The sequence below is a fragment of the Arvicanthis niloticus genome, chromosome 27 (assembly GCF_011762505.2).
Source record: "Arvicanthis niloticus isolate mArvNil1 chromosome 27, mArvNil1.pat.X, whole genome shotgun sequence".
In the NCBI taxonomy this organism is placed as follows: domain Eukaryota; kingdom Metazoa; phylum Chordata; class Mammalia; order Rodentia; family Muridae; genus Arvicanthis; species Arvicanthis niloticus.
In genome coordinates this window covers 5,266,975-5,291,725 of record NC_133435.1, presented here as the reverse complement: position 1 = coordinate 5,291,725, position 24,751 = coordinate 5,266,975, and the positions used below count along the sequence as shown (strand labels likewise).

At 38.6% G+C, this 24,751-nt stretch overlaps 1 protein-coding gene across 4 annotated transcripts; it reads left to right on the top strand.

Moving 5' to 3' along the window:
- The first annotated feature begins 67 nt into the window (after positions 1 to 67).
- Fam76b (family with sequence similarity 76 member B) lies at positions 68 to 18,834 on the top strand. Of its 4 annotated transcripts, none has more exons than XM_076926068.1 (10): positions 72 to 665; positions 1,370 to 1,434; positions 2,316 to 2,370; positions 3,349 to 3,504; positions 5,330 to 5,532; positions 8,698 to 8,745; positions 8,947 to 9,027; positions 9,690 to 9,822; positions 12,565 to 12,666; positions 16,300 to 18,834. In XM_076926068.1, exons 1-10 carry the CDS (start codon positions 579 to 581, stop codon positions 16,387 to 16,389), a joined length of 1,020 nt encoding a protein of 339 aa, XP_076782183.1. In that variant the 5' UTR covers positions 72 to 578; the 3' UTR covers positions 16,390 to 18,834. The 4 variants fall into 4 exon arrangements, with proteins under 4 accessions (XP_076782184.1, XP_076782185.1, XP_076782183.1 ...); XM_076926067.1 differs by having other exon boundaries at positions 74 to 665; positions 9,687 to 9,822; XM_076926069.1 differs by lacking the exons at positions 12,565 to 12,666; positions 16,300 to 18,834 and adding an exon at positions 9,509 to 9,566 and having other exon boundaries at positions 68 to 665; positions 9,687 to 9,822.
- Positions 18,835 to 24,751: the final 5,917 nt, after the last annotated feature.

The window sequence follows — 24,751 nt, the reverse complement described above, 5'->3', positions numbered from 1 at the left end:
TGCTTTTCCAGGTGAAGTACTGACCTTTCGGCCAATGACAAACAGGAGTAGGAGGGGCTTAACGACATGGTCCAATGGAAGCCAAGGACTGAAAAAAGCGGCGTTTTGTGGACCTGTGCCCAATGGGCTCAAGCGCACCAGCCGAACGGTGACTGGCCGTGGCTTGTGGGCGGGATCTTTTCAAAGCGGATTTCGCGCTCTGAGAGCGGCGGCCTCTTATTGGTTGGTGTTTTCTCTCTTTGTGGGCGCTCCCTGCCGAACCTAGCAAAGGGACTGGGCGGAGCTTTCGACTGACGTGAGGCTCTCTGTAGCCAATCATAGAGAGGGACGCGAGCCCGAGGAGGAAGCGGAATCCACAGCCTAGCTCCCGCTCCGTCTCCCTCCGCCACGGTCCGGGCCTAAGCGGGAGCGGCGGGGAGGGCGGCAGTAGGTGTCCCGGGACGGCGGCGGAGGCGGAGGGAGACGCAGGGGGCCCGGCAGTTGCCAGGCCGGGACCGCAGCGTCAGAAGAGCCCGCGGGCGGGGCAGCCGATTCCCGGAGGCCCCGCCTGAGCGCGCGCGGAGGAGCCGGAAAGCAGGATGGCGGCGTCGGCCCTGTACGCCTGCACCAAGTGCACGCAGCGCTACCCCTTCGAGGAGCTCTCGCAGGGCCAACAGCTCTGCAAGGTCGGTGGGCGCCGGGCGTTCACCGCACCGCTCCCCGCCAGGGTCCGGGCATTATGTGGGTGAGACCCGTGTCGACCTTGTCCCGCCTGCTCGCAGGCTGGGGCTGGCTCGGCCGCGCCTGGCTGTCTCGGGTGGGGCTGAGCCAGGCGGCCACCAGTCCACCGTGTCGCAGAGATCCGGTGCAGACTCCTCACCCCAGCTTTGGCTGGGACTGCCCTCTCCTTCCACTGGGAGGCAGGGACGGTGTTTGCACTTTCTTGCTAGAAACCCCGAACCCGAAGCTGCAGAGCTGATGGCATCCTGCTTCCCTGTCCCGGAAAGCGAAGCGACTGGTTTGGGAACAGAGTGCTCTCTGATCTGGAGCTCCTCCCATTCCATAAAAGCCGGGATGCTGTTTGTGAGCAACTGTACAAAATAACTAGTAGTTTCGCATGTAAACCACCCCTGGAAGTCAGTCCTGACAGCTTCCTTAGTTTTTATCAGTTCCATATACCCCTTCTGCCTCCCTGCATCCACTAAGGACAAAAATATCCCCATGGAATTATACTCTTGACTGGTGCCTGATGTGATAAGTCACCCAGTTGTTTACGTTGCCAGCCAGGTTTTATTGATGTTTCAGGCATCTGTCTAGGTTGATTAATTTATACCAGAAAAGTGTGATTGGATCTCTGAGATAAATACTGACATGTATTATCTTATTACAGGAATGTCGGATTGCCCATCCTATTGTAAAATGTACTTACTGCAGATCAGAATTTCAGCAGGAGAGGTTTGTATACTGAGCAGTTTTTCATTGTTAAAAATTTGTATAAGGAATAACTGGGGATTGTAATATTTGTGTTAAAGTGCTTTGAAAAATGATTTTGTTTCTGAAATTTAAAATTAAGAGCTACTATGTACAGTATGAGAGATTTAACTAAAGAAGTCCTGGTTTTACATGTGAAAATAAGGGATAAATTGATAGATGGAAAATGTACACTTCTGCCAACCATCAAATATAAACAGTTACTTTTAAACTATTTTTTATTAATGGGAAACTGCTGATTAAGCTGAGGAAAGAGCTACAGTGTTACCAACTGCCGTGAGCCTGAAGTCACTGCCTGTAGCAGTGTGATTAGCACAGATGCTTTTAACAGGAAACCCCTCTTTAGAGGACACAAAGTAAGCTCAAGAGAACAAATAGTTTTATTCCAGAGTATGTGGACACGACAGTGGAGGAGAGTGCGCTGGGAAGTGAGGTGGACCCTGCTGCACAAGGATGTGCATCTGTATTGGTAAGGGAAAGTTTAGAACCAGAGGGAAGACATGAGGGCTTCTGCTTTGTTTTCTTTACAGTAAGTTGGTTGCCTATAAGTACAATGTTTGGAGGCAGAGCTAGGAGAATTACCACTTAGAGACCAACCTGGGCACATATCCTGAGACCTGGAGGCACTGTGTAATAACGTAGATAGTATATAGAAAATTTGTCTTTAAGAAAACTAAGTTTACATAAAACTATTCTAAAATTAATACTGTGTTTTTAAGAAGGTACTCATTGTAAATTAGAATAAGTAATGTGCGAATCTTTTGACTATCATTTATTATAAGTCAGCATATGTTACCCTGGAAAGCTACATGAGTATAATCATCTGAATATAATTTCCTTTTCAGCAAAACTAACACAATTTGTAAGAAGTGTGCTCAAAATGTCAAGCAATTTGGAACAGTAAGTATATTTTTTATTTCAAGTCATTATTTTTCTATAGTCTTTGAGAAAATGAAATCATTTAAAAACAACTGCATGCTTTACATTCTATATAGTGAGTTTCAGTGAGAAGTTTGTGAAGCTATTTTTTAAAAACATAAATGAAGCAAATTCCTTAATGTGAACATATTTATTTACAATGTTAACATAATCAAACTTTCTCCTGATTTCTGGAACTTTTTATATGGCAGTACCATTCAAGTGTTCAAAACTAATGACAGTGTCTTGGTACAAACTGGCTGATATATATATATATATATATATATATATATATATATATATATATATAATATTGGTACAAACTAGCTGATATATGTATGTGTGTGTATATATATGTATATATATATATAAATAATCTTGGTGATAGTTACATATCAGTGGTATTTATGATTCGTCATAGTGCTGACCTTAAGACTCCATGTTGTCCTGAATGTCCAAGAAATCAAGGATGCTTATTTTTACTTAAATTGAATATGCTTATACATTTTTTAATATTGAAAAGATTTGTGTTTACTGTGGCAACAACCAATGCACAGTAAAATTATTTTTAATTAAATAAATGATGTAATGGGTAAGCCTACTGTATATCACTGCAAGTTCATATCCTCAAGTTACAGGTTTGAGACTTTACTGTAAATAATTGTCTAACCTCGTAAGCAAATTTTATATTGTATAAAAATGCCATAAAAGTCCTGAGTGTATTTCTCACAATGGTCAGATTTCTGAGCATGGGTAGTGAGCTTCCTGACTGTAGCAGTAAATCTTATTTGAATGAATAGACCCATGATATTTGTCTTTGAATATATACTTGGCAGAAACAAATGTTTTTAACTTAACACTTTTCTTTATTAACCCCCCAAATATTTTATTAGCACTGGATGTGTCTTATGCAACAAAGTTTTCAGTATCTCGGTTAAACTAAATGTGTTTATTTTTCAGCCTAAGCCTTGTCAGTACTGTAACATAATTGCAGCATTTATTGGTACCAAGTGTCAGCGTTGTACAAATTCAGAAAAAAAATATGGAGCACCTCAGACCTGTGAACAGTGCAAACAGCAGTGTGCTTTTGATCGGAAGGAGGAAGGAAGAAGAAAAGTATGTTTTACTTATGTTATGATATCTTCTAGAAATAAAACAATTTGGCAAGTTGTTATAATCATGACACGTCTAAGACATTTGTTTCTGCTGCCTGAAAACAGAAATGGAGAAATAGCATATTTTGTCTTTGCATCGTTTACGGGTTCATGTTCATCAGTTAGGTACACCTGAATGATCCGTCATGCTGAATATGGTGTGTGCCTCTAGTCCCAGCTCCTTAGGAAGCTGAAGCAGGAGGATCAGTTGAACCCAGAAATTCAAGACCAGCCTAGACAGTACAGTAAAATTGTCCCGAGTAAGAATGTTGTAATTCCTTTGTGATAGGTATTCTGCATTGTTCATCCCAGTTCAGTTTTGTAGTGAATCTTTTTACGTATACTCTTGCTGGTTACTTGAAATTGTTGCTGTGAAAAAAATGCCAAATGGCATATTAGCACGTAAAATTCAAAGTTAGTGTTGTGCCTTTTGTTTGGCTCCTGTTTGAAACGACTGTCTGTCTCTCTGCCGACAGTGACTTAATTATTAGGTGTGCATGTGCCCTCCTCTGCCGAGGAGCATCCCCACAGCTCCTGTTTGTCAGTTTGAGTTGCTCTGGAGGATGATATCACTTTGAGGGGCTTCCCCAGATCCCCCACAGCACTGTATGTACCTTAGTTGTAAGACATGGCCCTCCAGCATTTCCTATAGGAAATGAGGAAAGGCAGAAACTAGACCTTAATTTTGGAAAGAAGTCACTTTCTCTCCAATGGACTCACATGATTGATTCTCATTATTTGCAGTAGTTACTGTCTGTAAAGTTGCTGTGGCCTTTAAGAGAAATTCAGGAGTAAGTTCCTGGCTATAATCCTACCATGCTTGACAGTTCACCAATACATTTGTGGTTTTAGTGTCTTTTGAAGATAACTTATATGTGAATTTAATTGAACTCATGGCCAGGGGCAGTAATAATAGCTGAACAAAACTATAACTAGCTTTTTTTTAAGGTCCATCACAGCCTTTTTAAAACTAAAACTGGCAGTCCTGAGTGACTTCTGGAGAGAACAGTGGTTTACGGCGTGAGAGCTGAAGCATGGAAGAGTATCCTGGCTTGTTTTGCTATAGTTGGGGCTGTGACGCCTGCTGACAGGGTTTTGCACTGCTCTACATGAATGACCGTAAATAGGATTCGTAGAGAGCAGTAGGCAAATCTACAGATATATAAACTCTGAATATAATGAGAATTGATTGTTTAAGTCACAATACTTATTGTGGGAGGTAACTGTCATTTTGGTAATTACATTGAGACTAAAACATTCAGGCTAGATTTCCTTGTACTTTTTGTTTTTAATTTTTAGACTGATTTATGTCTATAAATGTTTTGCGTGCATGTATATGTACCATGTGCCTACCTAATACCCAAAGAAGTCAGGAGAGGGTGCTGGATGCCCTGGAAATGGAATTATAAGTGGTTGTGAGCCACCACGTGGGTGCCAAGAACTGAACCTGGGTTCTCTGTAAGAGCAAAAACTGTACTTAAACTCCTGAGCTGTCTCTCTAGCCCCTGTTGTACTTACCTTCTACACTAAATAAAGGCAGTGTCTCTCAAAATTAAAAATACAGTCTATAAATCAGTTCTCGTAGCTAATTTTCTAATCCTTTTACAATATTATTCCAAACATCAAATGTGTTAATTTAAAAAGATCTGCATATGTACATTTATTCTGGAATTTCATGAAACGCAGAGTTCCACACATGGAGTGAGGTACGATTGCAAGTTGAGTTGCTTGCTGGACGCGCTGGAGCCAGTTTGCAGGTGCACTGACTGCAGCTCTTTTCCTCCAAGGTTGATGGGAAGTTACTGTGTTGGCTCTGCACCTTGTCATACAAGAGAGTTTTACAGAAGACAAAGGAACAAAGGAAGAGCTTGGGGTCTTCACATTCCAATTCTTCATCTTCATCTCTTACTGAGAAAGACCAGCACCATTCAAAACACCATCACCACCACCACCACCATCACCACCACCGCCACGGCAGTGGCCACCACAAGTAAGCACTTTGAAATCCTTTGTTCTAACTGTCCCTGTCATTGCTAATGATCTTTTCACTGGTATTTATCATCGTACCTCCCTGTAGTGGGGAGATGCTAGGCCAGTTTCTGTTGCACATGATAAGCTGCTTTTTTTAAAATCTGGCTGTGTCCCAATCATGTGCTCTGAAAGATTTCCACACAATATATTGACTTATTAAAGTAGTACAGAATTTATTTATTCATTTTCATGTGTTAAAATCAAGATATATCAGCATTGACATTTCAGTTATGCCAATTAACAAATTTTTCATTTTAAAGATAATTTTACATTTTATTTATATAAGCTTACTTATTTTTTAATCTTATGGGTATGTGCATGATACCACAAACTTGGAGGATAGAGAGCGACTGTGTAGAACCAGTTTGGTCCTACCTCATATGACTTCCAGAGATGAAGCTCAGGTTGAAGGCTTCATGGGAAGCCCTTGTTTTCTGGCCCAGTATTTGAAGTTTATTTTACTTGTCATTTGTTTATCCTAGTAAAAACGTATTTAAAGCAGTGTGGAGAAATACGCATTTAATCCTTTCAGAGAGCAGACTATAACATCACTTATGGCCAATAGAAACTTTTTTTTTTTTTTTTTTTTTTTTTTTTTTTTTTTTTTTTTTTTTTTGTAGTAGGGGTTGAACCTAGGTCTCCTTCTCTGTGCTAAGCACAGGCTCTACTGTTGAGCTGTATGCCCATCCCCATAGAAACAGTGTTACTCTTGGAGGTTCCAATGTGTAAGAGACAGTACTTTTAACTGGGTACTTTGTTTTATACTTTGGTTGGTTGGTGGATTTTTTTAAGCATAGGTGGTACTGTAACACTTCAAATACAACATCTTAGTTTTTGAAGTGATTTTATATAAGGAGAAATTATGTAGTAGTAATGTCTTAACTGTATGTATGATTAAGATGTCATTTTAGTGTTTGTAGAAACAAACCAACATTAAAACATATTTAATTTGTAAATGAAAATTGCAAATAAGGATATGATGTATACTCATTTTTCAGAAGAATTTATTTTTTTCTCTAAATTTTACTATGCATCTTTAGAATTTCAGATAGTTATTTAAAATATGATTTTATATGCAGGAAATAAACGGCTTATACATTTTGCAACACAAAAGTTTTAGCTTAACTGCCAACAAATACCTCCTAGACTGTGAGGATTTATTGAGGCCCTGGTGTTTGCTGCTGTTGTAGTGTTTCCTAGGGTGACAGTCGTAAAATGAAGGGTTTTAGATCTGAGTAGCCAAGGAGCAGAGGAATACAAGCCTCAATTCTGTTTCTTGCTTTAAGAAGAATGTTTAAAAACTATGTACCATAAGCCCTATTCCTGAGATTCTTAAAATCTCTTCTTCCCTGGCTGTCTCTCAGAATGGTTTTTCCTAGCATGATGGGAGAAGACAAGATGTAAATGTATATGGCAACAATCTAATCTTTTAAAAGAATAACAATTTTCTAACAAAAAGGGGGAAAAAGACAATGCTGACTTTCTATTTTTTTTCTCTTTTGGAGGGATACTTAAGAAATAGATACATTATTCGCTTGTTATTCAAAAGAGAAAGAAAAGTTCCAAGTCCTTTGGATATGAAACTCCAAAGTGCCCCAGTCTCCTTCATGCTGTGGTCTGGTGTTTGCATGACCTGTACTGTAAGTGGTCTGTAAATTACTTACAGTACCTAACAAACACAGTGGATATATTTAGAACTCACTGTTGACTCTGTTGTTTATGCAGAAAAGACAAAAAGTTCAGAGTTGTTCACTTCAACAACCACTGTAGGCCGACTTACATTTGCTCTGCAGTTAATTGGATCCTCAGATACAGAACCTGTCTATATAGGGCTGGTGTGGTACATACAATTTTCTATCTGATGACTAAAGATCGTATTATGAATAGGCAAGCCAGTTTGTTGGGTCCTGTTTTAAGTTGAGTGGATCAGAAAGAACATGTATGCTCTGATGATGGTTGATAATGAAGTGCCATCGGAGCGGGACTTAGCACTAAAGTCAGTTTGGATCCAGGATGACAGCCTCAGATCACTAAGATGGTGATTCTAAGAGTTTCTGATGTCATTACTGTACCGTTGCTCCTTCAGTGAGTAATTATGTGACTTGGGAATGAATGCTTCCACGTAGTGAGGTTTGTTTTAATTACCCTTGCACACATACAGAGGAATTCCTTCTTAGAACTGCAATTCGACACCTGGTGGAGAATGTTCCAGAGTGATAGGGTTCCAGGGTTATAGAGTTTCAGCTTAGTCTTTGGAGCTTAAGGTTTTGTCTTGTTTGTTTTGTTCTTCTGGGTACACTTTAATTCTTTATTTTACTTTACTTAAAAATGTGACTGATGCTTTTGATACACATGTAAATGTATATATTTGTTATACATGTTAATGTATTAGGTTGTCTTACTTGTGTAAGTGCTTGTAGACATAAACAAAATGAATTATACCCATTTCACGGATATGGAACTGATATATAGGGACTTTAAATAACTTTATGGTATTACAGCTTAGATGATGTGCATCTAAGTTTGAATAAATATGTATTTCTAGCACACAGGCTATGTAGTAGTAATACTACAGAAAAATGGAAAGGAAGTCATAGTATTATGAGTGAAGCCATTTGTCTTTATGAAATTTTCCAATATGAGTGTGACTTTTGTGTACAGACAAAGAGAGATCTGCTTAGGGAGACTAAGAAGAAATGAAGTAAGCTACTTTCTAGTCCGACTTGACACATGAATTTTAGCAGCTTGAGTTATGTCAAGTTTATCTGCATGTAGGATAACCATGCAGATGCAGACTTCTGTATTTATAGCCAGGGCAGTTGACATAATCATTCGTAGATTCTTATGTGATCCTGCTGTGGCCTTGTGCTCATGTATTCCAAAACAGGACAATTTTAAATTATTAGAAATCTTAAAGAGAAAATACAATCTACCATTATACATGTGTTTAAAAATTTTAAGCTGGCTAGTAATAATTTGATTAGGGTTTATCCTCTTAAAATGTGATTTGTTCCATATGTTAGCTTATATATCTACTGTGAACAGTAGATTTATAACAGTTTGATTCTTTTGAGAAAGAATGTGTTAAATAAATATGATCAGATGTTACTCGTGTGTTTTTCAGAGTCAGCAGTCTAAGTCCTGAGCAGGAGCAGGGACTGTGGAAACAGAGGTGAGCGCTGGTGTGGTACGTGGTGTGGTTGAAGTGTCCACCCTTGTATAAATGAGCCTCTCTGACATGCTTATTTAGACTGAAAGAGGACTGGTGATGGTCAGTGATCCCTCCCCCCCCAACCCCACCCCAGAGGAAGAGTAGCTTGTAAGTTGATGCCTCTGTTTTATTCTAATCATTTTTGCTAATGTTTGCTTTCAGCCATAAATCCTCTGCAGCAATTCAGAATGAAACTCCAAAGAAAAAGCCCAAATTGGAATCTAAGCCATCTAATGGAGATAGGTAAAAATGAATGTCTTTAGTGCTATGAAAACTGAACTTCATTGAGTAGTTCTGGTTAATAATCAATTATTATTACATATTTTATATGAGACTAGAGACATGGGTCTCACACACTGACTTTTAAGAGACTTTTGCCTTGGAGAGTAAAGCATACATAAGCAGTTAAGGAAACTTTAAGTTTGGCAATAATAAAGTGGCACTGAACTATGCTGTTATAACTGGGGAATACATTTGGGTTCTGAGGAAAGAACAAATCTGAATAGAGAACATTACTGTAGTTGTTCTTCAAGGAAAAGAAACACAAATCTGACTGTGGTACTTTTCAATTGACCTGCTTAGCAAATGTTTTGATTAAAAACTATGAGTGTGACTTTGTTTTTAGTTCATTAGCCAACGTTTGCTGATGTTACTGTACAAATTGGCTGCTTTACACTAGAAGTATTGACCCCCTAAAAGCTAATACTGAATTATATTTCTGCAGGTGTATGTAATGTGTGCCATTAGTAAGGTAATTTGCCAGTTGCATCCATTTCTGTCAGGTACATATTTTTTTGCATTAGCCTTAAGGATGTTTGTGGAATTGTCTAATTTATGCAATTTGAACATCTGCAGACTTTCCTTCTACTTTATGTAATTCCATTTTACTTTTTTCTTTTTAGTAGCTCTATAAATCAGTCAGCAGATAGTGGGGGAACAGACAATTTTGTCCTTATCAGTCAACTGAAAGAGGAAGTGATGTCACTTAAGCGTCTCTTACAGCAAAGAGACCAGACCATTTTGGAAAAAGATAAAAAGGTGAGAATATAGTTCATTGAAGCCTGATAAGATTTGCATCTTGACTTTTTTTTTTTAAGCCTTGCAAATTTTCTTCAGTTATTTGGTAATGTTTGCAGTGCTTGACTTTCACAAGACAAATAATAGAAGCCCAATTGAAGTCTAAGCCATCTAATGAAAATAAGTAAAAATGGTGTTTCAGATTGTTCATAGTTCTAAGAATTAACTGAGAGCTAATTATAGTAGTAATGTTTTGAACATTAGTTTTCAGTTAGCATGCAAATTTAAAGTAGGTCTAATATCTTAATCTTAAAATGAGATAAAATGGAAGCTATAAATCATTGTGGCTTTAAAGTAATTGAAAACAATCTTTGATGTATATTAACTGTGTCTCTGTGTCAGTCTGTATCAATTATCCAGTGAGAGCAATAATATTCTAATGCCCTGTGGTAGGGATTAGAAGTGGGTGTCTAAGAGCAGTCCGTAAGCGGGTGTACTTAATAGCTTTATAGTTCTTTAGCCACACTCAGGATGAAATCCAATCGTGGCCATTTCTGTGTGGCCTTAAGTAAAACATGTTCATTAGTTGAGGCCTTAATTTCTCATTTTATAGATACCTGCTTCATGCTACTTGATGGACTGGCTGTGATGATCATGTATGTGAGAAGTATTTCCTGCAGCTCTTGACACACGTAATGCTCAGTGTGTTGTGCTGCTGTTTGTCACCATGGAAGAGAACTTACTGCACTCTTAGGTTCCAGACAAGCATCCACTGGGAAAATAGTGAAAACATTAAAAACAATTTTTAATGACATGTAAAAAAAATTAATTGTATTTTTAATAGACAAAAGAAATGAACATAAAAAAGATCTAGAATCTTTAAAAAGGTGCTTGCCGTCAGCAAAAGGTTTAAAATTTATAGACAGGCCCAGCAGGACAAAATTAGTCCTTGAGCCTGCGTTCAGCAGCTCTGTGCGGCAGCAGCATCTCTGTGCGGCAGCAGCTCCTGTACTTAGCACTTTGGTGACTGATAACTTTCATTTACTGTATTCATTTTTATATATATTGACTGAGGGTGTCAGTATGTGCCTCTGGCTGGCCTGGAACCCAGGATCTGCCTGCCTTCTTCTGAGTGCTGAGATTAAAGACATGCCCCACCTCTTTATTTTAGTATGTACCACAGTGTGAGTAAATTTAGTTTGTGAAAATTGGCATTGGTGTGCAAGGTAAAAATTGGAAAGTTGTGGTTGTATTTTGTAGGTAGGGTTCTTTATGAGTGACAATTTTAAATTATTTTGCTTTTATGAAAATATGTATACAAAACTTTAACTTATTACGCAAAGTCATATATGTCTACTTTAACCTTGAACAAAAGTTGAATAAAATGTCAGATCTAATGTAAAATAGCAATAATTCTGAACCAGACATTAACAAGTTGTAGACCAGTGGTTCTCAACCTTCCTAGTGTTGTGGTGACCCTCACCCCAGCACCAACCATAAGATTTTACTTGTTGCTACTTCATAACTGTAATTTCGCTACTGTTCTGAGTCATAATGTAAATATCTGTGTTTTCTAATGGTTTTAGATGGCCTTTACAAAAGTGTCCTTTATCTCTTCTCTCAATAGGGGTCGTGATCCATAGGTGAAAACTGCTGTTGTAGACTCTGTGACCCTTTATCCCCAGATTCACAGTTAGATTTAGCTACTTTGTTGGGATTTCCTGCTTTAGTGTTTCCTTTAAAAACAAAAGGCACCAGCAAGTTTACAGTTAGTGTTGTAAGGAAAATAATTATGTATCCAAAATTAATGACACATTTGCAGTTTTTCTTTATAGTCTAAAAAGATCAAGTTAGTTTCCCGTCTCTGTGTCTCTATTGAGTGGCTTCCAAAGCCAGGCACTCACTGTGCTAAGTCAGAAAGAGTCACAGGCAGATAAACAGGCTCTATCTTTTCCTTACAGATTCTCACAGTCTGGAGGCAGTACAGCAAGTAAAGTAATTATCAAAGTTGACATTGTCAGAATTGGCATTTCAGAACAGAAGTCTCTTCATAGTATGTAATACTGACAGGAAAGGGACTAAAGCCTCTTGTTTGGAAGGATGAGCATAAAACTCTTCACTTTGTCTCGTGGCTTTTGTACCTTTTTGTTTACTAACTAGGTACTTAGTAATTTGGGGGAAACACAAACTTGAAAAGCTTATATAATGGCAGAAGGTAGTTCTGTTGTGGTTCTGTTAATAGCAACTTGAGCTATATAGGAAAGCACTGTCTTGTGGCCTCTGCCTGCTCACATTGACTGTATTTTGTCCAATAGGTAAGTGTAGTATAATGGTTTCATGTACACAGTATTGGGCACAAATTAATAATTACAAATTGTTGGTTTACCCTTGGTTGGTAACTGTTGGGTAAATGTGCCTATTATGTGCCTTTTTCCTGTCATTATTAAAGATGGTTTTAACTAGAAGCTGCTGATTTACTGTGAAGTGCATTTAGTTGAAGCCCTTTGTGAGCCACTAAGCTTTGCTTTGCCATGCTGGTTATGAAAGTGTGACCAGTTAAACCCAGAGCAACTTCTCAAAGATCATCCTTAACATTAACATCTCAGCTCCAGTTAGACAGACAACTGGTCTCAGAAGATGCAGCTGCTACCAACTGCCTCAACTTTCATAACAAGTGCACGCCTGTTGGGAAGACTATTTAGTGTGTTAGTATATGGACAGATATGTGTGTGCGTGAATGCTTTTTTTTTTTATTTATTTTAGTTAACTGAACTGAAGGCAGACTTTCAGTACCAAGAGTCAAATTTGAGAACTAAGATGAACAGTATGGAAAAAGCGCACAAAGAAACTGTGGAACAACTTCAGGTAAATGGTGTTAGCTGCAGATTTAAGGCTGTATTGTAGTATTTCCTGACTTGGGTAGATGGGTATCATGACTCCTATTTTGTTCATTTCCAGTCTTAATTTTGACCTTATAAAGTTTTGATCCTGATCCCAGCTTTTGTTTGAAATTACTTGAAAGTTGATTCACTTTTAGTCTTGAAAACATGTACACACTAAGTGGGATTTCCAGAAAATAGGAAAGACTGTTCACTTGACTACTGAGCTAAGATGAAACTGTCATTTATGATACTAAGGTGACTATATGCACTTGAATCATTCTTCCCATTTCTGGATACCCAGAAGGGAGGGAGATAGAGAAAACCAGTCTTGTTGGGTGTTTAGGTGGCAGAGACAAATGGATCTCTGAATTTGAGGCCAGCCTTGTCTACTGAGTTAGTTCCAGGACAGCCAAAGCTATACAAAGAAACCATATGTCGAAACCTCCCCTGAACAACTGCCCCCAAAAAGCCAGGTCTTCAGACCATGATTAAAGGGCCTTTATACTGTGTGCAAGTGCTACAAATCAAGACAGTGCTTAATTGTGGACTATCTGAAAGTGTTGAAAGTGTATTAGTTATTTAATATATTTAATAAATACTAGAGTATTTAATGTAGATGTGTAGGCTCTACAGAACAACTGAACAGTGGGACCTGAGAGGGTAGGCAGTGAACATCAGCATAGAAAGGGGCTGTGCCCGTGTTACAGCTTGTTTTTATCTGTTCTGTAAATTGATGCATGAAACCATAACACATTAATTTCATGTTCTGTAGTTTGTAAATTGCGACTTTTATAGAGTTAATCTTTGAGTAACAGGCTTGGGGTTTTATTAGTTTATTTTTATTGTTCTGGTGATCAAACCCTGGTTCTTACACATGCTAGGCAAGTGCTACCTAACCATAGCCACTAGGTGAAGAAGCTTTCAATCATAAACATTAAGTTATGTTGAATGATTCCCTGGGATATAATCAACCTTATGTAACAGTAAATACTTCTAAGTTATAGGATAACCATGATAAAGATAAACACTTGCTAGGTTTGACTTAACCTGGTATGTTCTTCCCGCTTCAAAGAACAGTTCCTTCTGTTAAAGTGAGTTGCAAGAGAACCATTTTTGTTTTAGCCTGGTTGATGTCTTCAGCCCACTTCCTCTTAACTGAATTTTCCTATGCTACCACCATAGCAACCATTCATGCAGAAGGGATGGTAAAATGTATTTTGTATGTCATTTTCATATTTGCTTCTTATAATAGCTGAGTGAGTGATGAGTTACCCCCAAATTACAGGTGAAACCAGTCACATAAGTAGTGAGACATAGACACTACATTGTGTGCCTTAGGCTTACCTGTACATTCCTCAGTCTTGTATCAGTTCACACCTCAGGTTACTCGTATCTGAATGTCCTCCTTATCAGCTGCTTCCCTATACCCTTTGAGTTTCTGCTAGAGACACTCCTTACAGCTAAGAGTAGCTCCCACCTCTACCTTTAGTGGCAGTTTCTAAGGTGAGTATACCTAGTTAAATCTGTTCTTCTGTCTTTCATTTGTGTGTTCTGTTTGTGAGGTGGTGCTTTACTGTGTAGCCCAGTTAACAAAATTATCTTGCTCTAATAGCTATTTTAAATATTCTAAACTATCAAACCTAGGAATACCAACTGAAATTTATCCCCCCACCCCCCAAAATGGTATTAACTCCTAAGTGCCAATAACGCCAAGTAAAAATTCTGTTCTTTGTAAGACAAGCTAAAAAGGGAAGGGAAGTTTTGTGTGAATGCTGCTGTGTTCAGACGTCAGTACTGTGGCTGTGTAATTAGGTTTTTTCAACTCTCTGAGTCTCTTGTTACGGATAAGGTATCCTCCAGTTAAGTCGTAGGTAAGTAGAACCTAGAGATAGATAGGCAGGCTCTATGTGGTTTCTTCCTTTATTTAGACTGACATTTTAAAATGTTTCTGACTTAAGTAGTACAATAATTGCATTGGCTTCTGTAGGATACAAAATAACTATTAGAATAAAATTTCAGTGTATACATTTAACCACTGCACTGTAAATAGCTAATCTGAAGTATAAAATTAATATTGCAAGTACTCAAAATAAGACTCAAAATAACAATCAATGCATATTTTTCTTAAAACCTTTGTCATATATAATTTATCAACAAGTTATTGATGTCATTGGGAGACTAACTACATATTGAAAATTAGCTGCAAAAGTATTCAAGAGAAAACTGCTTTCAAGATTGATTCTTTTAGTTCCTGCATTTTATTCTAAGAATGAAAACTATAAGTTCATTTTTTTCCTTGATTGAAAGCAGAGTTTTAATTATTTGGTAAGCCAGGGTAAATGCTTGCTCCTAACTGCCTGCCTCTGCAGACCTGGCTAAGGCCTTTCTGTGCCCTTTCACTGCTCTGCACTCCAGAATTTCTTTCTTGTCAGTGGGTCTGTTTTAGGTAATGTTAAGTAGTATGTGGTTAGGCTATCACTCTTTACATCTGCCAGGGACTAGGATTTGTCAGAGTAATAGTTTCTGCTTATGAGTAGTGGGGACTCCTGAGGATTTTAAAATTGTGTTCTAGTTTAGTAGTGCTCGAGCTCCCTACTTGCTATTTCTGTTGCCACAGAAACTTCAGAGCGGCCTTGATGACTTACAGTTTACATGAGGAACTTTCATTATCTAACTTTTCAGAGGCTGCATACAGTAGCAGAGGCAGAAGTATAAGAAAAGAGTCAATGAAGGTCCCACCTATAGATACCCCAAGGAACAACAGCGTTACAAACTGCTAGCACCCTGCAGGCAGTGTATAATCAGCTGAAAAGCCAGAGTGTTGCTAAAGTGAAATTGAGTCTTTGGTGGGGTTGGGGGATTATGAAATTATACCAGTACCATTAGGAAATGGCTTAGATGATACTGAAGTCAGTATCATGTGACAGGACCACCAGGGCTGGTGAAAATGGGGAAGAGCAGCATCTGACCTCCGAGTCTTAGAACCAGAGTCTGAGTTCCCGGACCCATATGATGGGAAGAGGAAGTGGACTCCCTCAAGTTGTCCTTTGGTCTTCACGTGCATATGATGGCCTACACATAGGCACACGCACATACACACATGTGCATGCAATTAGCTAAGTTAAGAAAATGTTTAAGAAGGGCCTTTGGCAAAGCGATACAATGATTTTTACAAAAACAGTCCTATACTTTTTCTGTATAACAGTAAACAGCAAATGGAAGACCTCATTCAGCTTGCTGGAAATTCTCCAAATTGATTGATCCTTTGATGCTATCAGTTGTAGAAAAACATGCATTTAAATAGCTTTCATGCCTTAAAGAACCAAAAGGGTTTTGTTTTGTTTTGTTATTTTAAATTTGAAACTTCTAGGAAGAGAGCCACTTGCCATTTGTTGTCCAAAACTAGTTGTAGACAAATACGACGTTTGCCAAGAGCTGATAAACCAGTCTAGAAATTTCTGCCTATCTAACCTTAAAAAGAAAAATATACAAACTCATGGATCTCTTAGTGTTTCGTTGATATAATTTTTATATAAATGAAATAATATTAATTAGTAGTTCTCAGCATGACTTAATAGTTCAAATTTTGTAAATCTTGAATTTTTGTCTCTCACAGGCCAAAAACAGAGAGCTACTCAAACAGGTTGCAGCCTTGTCAAAGGGTAAAAAGTTTGACAAGAGTGGAAGCGTGCTAACGTCTCCTTGAAAAGGTCACTTGTGTAGCATTTATGCCTGACAGTATGTGCTGGGGGTGTTATTACACCCTTAGATTCTCTGTAGTGGAAAGATATTTTTACATGCCAAATAAATTGGTGTGTCTCCTACTCACTTTTGTAACTTACACACAGCATTTTTTAAGTTGTAAACATGCAGATAAAACTTCAGCTGGTTTGGAGTGACTTCTTAATTCTTTGATACCTGGAACTTTTTTCTAGCAATAGTATTAATGGTTGTGGAGCGCACACGTGTGCGCTGTATAAAGTGGACATGCAATAATGGAGTGGTCAGCAGAGCAGCAGCAGGGGTTTGTGTTTGCGTTTTGTTAACACTATGCTGATTTCAAAGAAATAGTTATTAGAAATGCAAAACTTCTAAACAAGGACAATGGTGAACACTTTTTTGGGGAATTGTATTTTTACTTCACATCAACATGAATTTAGAGAATCATGGTGCTTTTATTAAAAGAGCTTCAGAGTATATGTAAATATGTTTTTAAGAGTTACATCACTAACATCAGTTTAGTAATCTAACATTTCATTACTGTTATAGGATTGATGTTTACTGTACAGCATCAAAGGTAAAATGTGTTTTTGTTTTGTAAAAACTGTAGATTTTTTACTTACAAGTGCCTTTTTGCCACCTAATGTTTTTATTTATAGGAATGCTGGTCTTTTGTACATATGGTTTGTTTAAAAATCATGTTAATAAGTGTTTGTATATAAGTGCATATGTACATAACTGAATTTCAAAAAGAAATCAAAGTTATTAGTAACATGCAAGATTGCATATTAAGAATTAACTGATAATACATATAGACTTTAGGTGATTTTGTGGTTTGCTGCTGTATCATAGGGGAAGCTGTTGGTCGTTGAGTTCATTTAATTATGCTGGAATACTTTCCTAAAGATTTGATTTTAACTCCATTTTGATAGAGTGATTTTATTTTTATGTTGTGTGGCTTCATGTTTATATTTTGTGAGTTACATGTTTTGCTTTATTTTTATATAAAATTTCTTTAAAATTTATAACGTTTCTATAACGGTCCATATATCTGCTTTTTTTATAATGTGTTCTAAGTTAATATTTATGTACACCATACTTACTTTGTAAATTTAATACAAATCTGGAAAATTAAATAACTTTTTATAATCAAATCCGTGCTTATGTCTGAATAATTGAAATCTATAAGATTCAGACACATAATTTATAAGTAATTTGTCTCAAAAGAATAAAATTGTCTATAAAAGATTAAGATAGTGTGGGATAGATTCTGAGAAATTAACAAATTAGCTTCTGAACTCTAGTGGTTTTCAGCCAGTAACCAACATCTGCTTACGGTTAGTTCTGGCTTTAAGGTGAATTTTAAACCTTCAGGCATTGCTGGCCATACCATATGACTTCTTTCACTTAGGAATGTGCAACAGTTACACTTGTTTTTATCAGTCCTGAGGGTTTATTTTTAGAGAAATGTTTATATGGTCTTCATGTCCAAGACTAGTGTTAGAGTACATACAACAATTCATTTTAAATTATTCAAGTTTAGTAAACTTCCCATAGTTGTTTACTACAAGTGAAAGGAAATCTATAAGTTCGGAAACAGGTCGTTTTCAAGTGACAGTAAGATTGAATTAGTCGGCTTTGGTAAGAGTCAGCTGTCTGCCCTCATGAGGCCTCAGAAGCACATTCATTCACTTACTGGTCTCAACTTTGGTAGCCAACACCTTACTGTAGGTGTTCATGTTTGCAGGATTTGCCGCATTCATAAAGTAGTCATTACATTACTTTAAGTTTTATTATGATTTATATTAGTTTCCTGGCCATTTTTTTCAATCCACAGTAGTCACAATTCTAAATGAACTACAGTAGTTCTAATACCTTGCTGGAGACAATAGAAACAGAATCCCTCCTCCCCTTTTTAGCTAACATGAAAATTGAAAATCAGCTTAAAATCGTGAAGCTTGGTAAAGTGCAAGGCTAAAACTAAAATATAGGGCTTTACGGTATTCAGTCCTAATTAGACATACTCTTTATTCCATGACTTTATTTTATAACTTAAAACTTTTTGCAATTGTATAAACTAGTAATTGAGTCTCAGTCCCAGATCTGTAGTGTGTTGATCTAATGAGTTGATACTCTTTAAACGTGGGCCTGTCCAGAGGTACTATGGTGTGCTGTTTTGTGCTTTTAGCCTGTTTGCTGCAGTTAGCATATCCCAGTGAGGGTCATATGGGCTCCAGTTTATCATGTATTAATAGCCTGTGAATATTACAGTCATTTTTAGAGTATATTGGTCTAAATATGCATTTTACAATGAACCTATTAAGTTGGTCACATGTATAAAATTAACAAAATACTGTACCTGTATACATCTGACTGTTGAAATTTTGTACTTTTTTCTAAGCCAATATTTCACAATAAAAATATGCCAAAAGCTTTGTGTTGATTTCTACTGTAACAAATTACTGTAATTTGGGTGGCAACACACACACACACACACACACACACACAAATATTAAATAACACACACACACACACAAATAATTCCTGGGGACCACAAATCCAAAACTTGGCCTCAGTCTGAATTGACCGTGTTGGCAGGGTAGTCCTGAATACGGCAGGAGGAGATCGCCATTCCCCTGCCTTTTCCCACTCAGTTCCATTCTGTTCACCAGTTGCTTATCTACTTCCCTCATAGCCCAATGAACTTCTTGAAATCTCTGCTCTTTGGTCCCACTCAATTCCTTCTAGCAAAGTATGTTTTGTCATTCTGTGTCTGCAGTCTCCCCATTTCACACTCTTAGCTCCATCCGCAGAGGCCCAGTGGTTCAGTTGAGAATCCCATTATGGACATTTTGGGGTGAGGCATTAGTGAGTATACTGCAAGAATCATGGTTTCCCCTCCTCCCAGTGAAGTCCTACCACAGTAGCCATGAGGGAAATGACTGGGACAGAACAGTAAAAGAACATCCTGGTTCTATTGTATAAGTTTTATAAAGAAAATATACAAAAGAACCAGCTGTTTCAGTCTGCCTTAGTGAGATGGATAAGCTGATCTGAGTCTATCAGTCTGAACAGTGACAGAAGATAAAAACCGTGGGTTGAAACATTCAGTGAATTTATGTATATAGTTACAATACAGAAAAACACAAATTAGTGTTAGTAATTAGTCACCATTGGCCAATGGTTAGGGACTAATCCATTATTTTGAACACTGTTATTCATTATTTTGAAACCACTAAGCAAATCAACTAGATGCAGTTTCTCTCGGGAGGAAAATACACTTATTGCAAAACTTAGGATACAATAATGATCTCTTGATTTTGCAACTTACAGCAGAGAGCACCAATAGTAAAACTAGGCAAGACATTGTTAAGATGGAATGTTTCTGATGGGGAGATACTCTATAAAGAGTTGCCCAGTTGGTAGACTTAGCATCTTTTAAATAGAACCCAAGGTCATATTGAAAGTCACACCAAAGGATATAATTGGCATTTTCTTCATAAATTGCAGTGAGGAAGGGTGAAACCAATAGAAGTGAAACCTCTATTGACTAAGAAGCACTCGGGAAATACCCAATCACATTGGTGGCCCCTAGTTAGACTGTGAATCAAACTTAAATTTTTTTCTTTATAAAACTTATACAATAGAACTTGCATATTGGTTATTTTATTATTTTCCAATATTAGTAATGATATAATTATTCTTCACAAGTCTTTGTGGCTCCTATCAAATACTTGGTTTTGATTCATATCATGGAAAACGATGGATGGATTAAAGGCATGCACCACCATGCCAGCATGTCTCATTTTTGTAATAAAGCTTTTTATAATAAAAAAGTGACACAAATGGCATTGTGCATGCCTGTAATCCTGATACTTAAGAGACTGAAGCAGGAGAATCACAAGTGTGAGGCCAGCCTGGACTATGTAATGAGATCCTGACTCAAAAGACAAAACATTGGCACCAATGGCCCCTATGAAATTATAGTTAATACATGCTCACTGAAGAAAAAGGAAAATACTCAAGTAAAAAAAAAGGAAAATATTCAAGTAAGAAAGTAAAAAGACAACCATGGTTTGGTTCTGCTCCTCATCTTCCAGCCGTGTCTGAGTAATGGCCGCCGTCATGCCTCTGCATGATTTGGTTTCTATTTCTCCATCATAGCAAAGGAAATCACAACTACAAAAAGCAGTACAGGGCAGGAATTGGAGCTCTGCTGCAGAGCGCAAGCAATCACTTTCATGTGCCATGCCAGTCACTGCAAGTAGTTAAAAGTGTGCGGAGATCTGCAAGCATCAGATTGTTGCAGAGAACGGTGGCATTGCCAAAGGAACGGATGCAACTGTGTTCTGTAAATTGCAAAAGGTCAGCTTCCCACATACCTGTGTCACCTTGCTTGTTCCTTTTCTTGGTCCACCTTCATCCCTTACACTGGAAGGTTGGAGGTGTTCAAGCCTCCATCCTATGTTTCCTTTTAAATTTTAAAAACAATACTCATTTTCTAGTTTATTAAGTGTTATCTGTAAGTCTAGTGGGATCAGATCTGCCTTCATTTTCATACTGTAGTCAATTCACCTTGACTGGCAGCTCCATTTAGATATTTAAGCGTCTTAAGCATATTTTACTATTTTAACCTGTGTGTGTGTGTGTGTGTGTGTGTGTGTGTGTGTGTGTGTGTGTGTGTGTGTGTGTGTGTGTGTGTGTGTACCTATATTCCACAGTGTGAAGATGAGAGTACAGCCTGCAGGAGTCATTTCTTTCCAATGTGAGCCCTAGGGTTTGACCTCAGGCCATCCAGTGTGGTGACAAACATCTTTACCTACTGAACCATCTTGGCAGTCCAAGCCTCTTGAATTTACTATGTGAAAATTGTGTCCTAGTACTTAGCAGTGCCCCCAGACTCCCCGGCCAAATGGAAACCCCTTTTGATGTTTTCACCCTAGATGGAAGCAATTCAATTTCTTGGGGCTCGAGTCTTCCTGGACTCTTATCTCACACTCTGTTCTTTCAAAACTTCTGCCAGCCCTACAAACTCCTCTAACTGGAAGCCCCCAAAATGGGTTTATAACATAACCAGAGTTTTAACTGTTTTCTCCTGCCCATGCCCTCTGTCGACATTTGGTCATTTATGAGAGTGAGTGCACTAAATGAGGTCATTTTGGTCTCAAGTGTTTTTGGACAATCAGGAGAGCTAGAGCTGGAACGGGCCTGCCCTGGGGATCAAGAGAATAAAGGTTGGTCTACTTCCTACATTCTAGCAAACAAAGCCTCCACAACCAAGAGCTGTTAGTAAAGGTGGCTGCAAGCCTACATAACCAAGAACCATTAGTAAAGGTGGCTGCAAGCTCAGGTTGAGATCTCCTGACCTTGGTGATTATTAGCAACACTGATTCTCACAGTTTCACAGGCCATGTACGTGATGGTGATGGAGGCACTGGCTGATTCCACTTGTGGAGAGTGTTCATTCTCAGGTGGTGGCTTCTCATCACATCTTGAGACAGTGGAAAGTCAAAGCAGTTGTCTTCTCATATCTAAGGCAGGACCTAATTACTTACCCCCACTTCCTGCAGTCACCACCTGGATGATGAGCCAGCAGAGGGATTTTGAAGAGACAACAAACACAAACTCCCCTAACTAGAAGCCCCCAAAATGGGTTTACATCTCAGCTCTCCAATAACCCAAAAGACCTTGACTTTAAAACAACTTACCCAAAATTACAGGTCAGGCAATGAAGAATCCTGGATTTTAACCTTTCTGAAAATTCCTTCCAATGTCCACCAGAGGGAGGGCTCTACTACCAAACCACACTCACTTCCTCTGCAGTGGTTTCCTTCCCAGCCAGCCCAGCCCGGGGCTCTGCTTTGAGAGCAAGCTTCCTTAGCTGGATTGGTTTTGCTTGTGAGCCTAGCCTTTAAAGGCTGAGTCATCCATCGTCAGCCCTCTAGTTAATTTATAGTTGAATGTTTTGTTATACGTGAAAGTACATTTTCAGAAACTATCAGATTTGGACAATTCCATCCTATCTATCCCCCCAACTTCAAATCAAGTCAACCATTTTCTCTCTGGGTGGATTTCTTCTGAATATAGAGTTAGTATTTTTAAAGTTGCTTTAAGAACATCATACTGAATATTTGAACATTTACTTTCCTGTCACTGGCCCCCTAATGCCTGGAGTACAATGTGTATTTATCCTTTATGTACACTCAGCCAGCCCTGTTCTTACTGTGCTGGAGGGAAACACGGTGATCAGGAATCAGAAGCTGACATCTCCAGCAAAGGCAGTGTGCCCTTGGAGAGTGTGGCATGGATAGTGTGCATCACTGTGCTTTTGCTCTGGATGCAGCCTGGTGCCAAACAACATACAGCTTGGGCAACCACGAAGGTGCTCCCGTACTTTGAGTGCCCACTGCATTAGAAGTGGCATGCTTTGAGCTAAGGGGTTGCTTGAGTTAGATGAGCGATTCTCTACCTGTGGGTCTTGAGTCATTCAACCTTTGAGGGTTGAGTGACCTATGCACAGGGGTCACCCTAAGGCCACCCTGCATATTAAATATTTACATTACCATTCACCACAGCAAAAAAACAGTTATAAAGTAGCAATGAGATAATTTTATGGTTGGAGGTCACCACGACATTGGAACTATTAAAGGGTCACAGCATTAGGAAGGTTGAGAACCACTGCTTTAGATGGTTCTTAAATAGATGGTTCTTAAAGGGTCATTGTCTTGTGCCTGTTTCTTGTTTTTGTACATTTCTGGTGACTGGCTTTTCCCTGTATGATGAAACTTCCCTTAGGCATTGCTAAGAGGGCAAACTTAGAAACCAGGAATCTTACAAACTAGGCTGTTTAGCTTCTGTTGTAAATTCTTCTTGCATTGTTCATTTTTGATGCAGCTCAAATGACTGTGTCTCTTTTGCCATGTGAAAACCTATAAAATTTGGGCCAGGATAAGTGTATCAATTATCCCAGATGAAATCTTAACAGTTTTTTTTTGTGTGTGTGAATGTCCAGTGTATGGATATACTGGACCAAGTATTCTAGTGTGTTAGCATTCTGAATAATGTTCCTGACATGTTACAGCTTATTCGGTGTATAATTTAGATTTCGGGAAGGTGAGTTAAACTCGAAATAGGGACTGGACCAGATGTGGAGAGGGATATGTATACACAGATTCCTAACACCAGTGTTAGTTTACACATCTCTTCAAATGCTTCCAGAGGTGTCTTAGCCCCGCACCTAGCACCCTACTAGATGGATATCTGCTGATAGCCACAGCCCTTCTCCAGCCAGCGTCTGCCATCTTCATTTTACTATTTTGGCTCAGCTTGTACCAAAGCAGGGAGACTAGAGCAGTAAGTATTTTATTTTACCCTGGTTTTTTTGAGGCAGTTCAGGTTGTTGGCCTTGAAGTCACCGTAGGCAAGAATAACATTAAACTCTTGTTTCTTCTACCTCCTACACACGGAGATTACAGGTATGCGCCACCATGCCTTCACCCATATTCCTGTAAGTTAAGTAACCCCACCTTGGTCTGTCATGGGCTTCATATCTGGGGTGAGTAGCTGTATGTTTCTTCAGGAAATGTTTTGTCACACAACAATGTCATATTCTGTGAAATGTAAGTCAATAGCCCGATGTGTCTACTAGTAAGCACCTGGCATTTTCAAGGAGAACTAGATCATTTTAGGAAACATAGGAATGGGAATGTGGTGTGATCTGACCGTTCAGTAGGCTTGGCATTTGTTGATCTGTGGCACTGTCTGACTGTCCATAGCAGAACATGCACAATTTTAAAGTATAGTTTATGAATGCTGTGCAGCTTATAGTGTAGACAATATAAAAAACTAAAGTGAACTTTAATGTTTGAAATCTATATGCAAAACATTAAAAATGATGCCAGGCAGTGGTGGCGCACACCTTTAATCCCAGCACGTGGGAGGCAGAGGCAGGTGGATTTCTGAGTTCAAGGCCAGCCTGGTCTACAGAGTGAGTTCCAGGACAGCCAGGGCTACACAGAGAAACCCTGTCTTGAAAAACAAAACCAAAAAAATTTTAAAATTAGTGCTAGTGAGTTGCTCAGTGTCCTTGCAGCTCCTCCAGAAGACCAGAGTTTGGCTCCCAGAATGCACTCTGGGCAGCTCATTCCCCTGTCCTATAGCTCCAGGAAATCTGGTGCCCTCTTCTGGCCTTCACAGGCCTCCTCGTGTGTGTGTGTGTGTGTGTGTGCGCGCGCGTGCACATATATACACATATATTCAGACAGACAAACAAAACACTAAGCAAAGCAAACAAACAAACCCTTTAAGAAAACTGTAGCAACCTCACCGTACCAAAGTAGTTACAAATG

What these genes read in the sequence shown, in the direction of transcription:
- Fam76b (XM_076926067.1), top strand. Translation starts at nt 579, where the DNA reads ATGGCGGCGTCGGCCCTGTACGCCTGCACCAAGTGCACGCAGCGCTAC. An exon ending in CACGGCAGTGGCCACCACAA is followed by an intron (nt 5,533 to 8,697) that starts GTAAGCACTTTG and finishes TGTGTTTTTCAG; the next exon opens with AGTCAGCAGTCTAAGTCCTG. An exon ending in CAGGGACTGTGGAAACAGAG is followed by an intron (nt 8,746 to 8,946) that starts GTGAGCGCTGGT and finishes GTTTGCTTTCAG; the next exon opens with CCATAAATCCTCTGCAGCAA.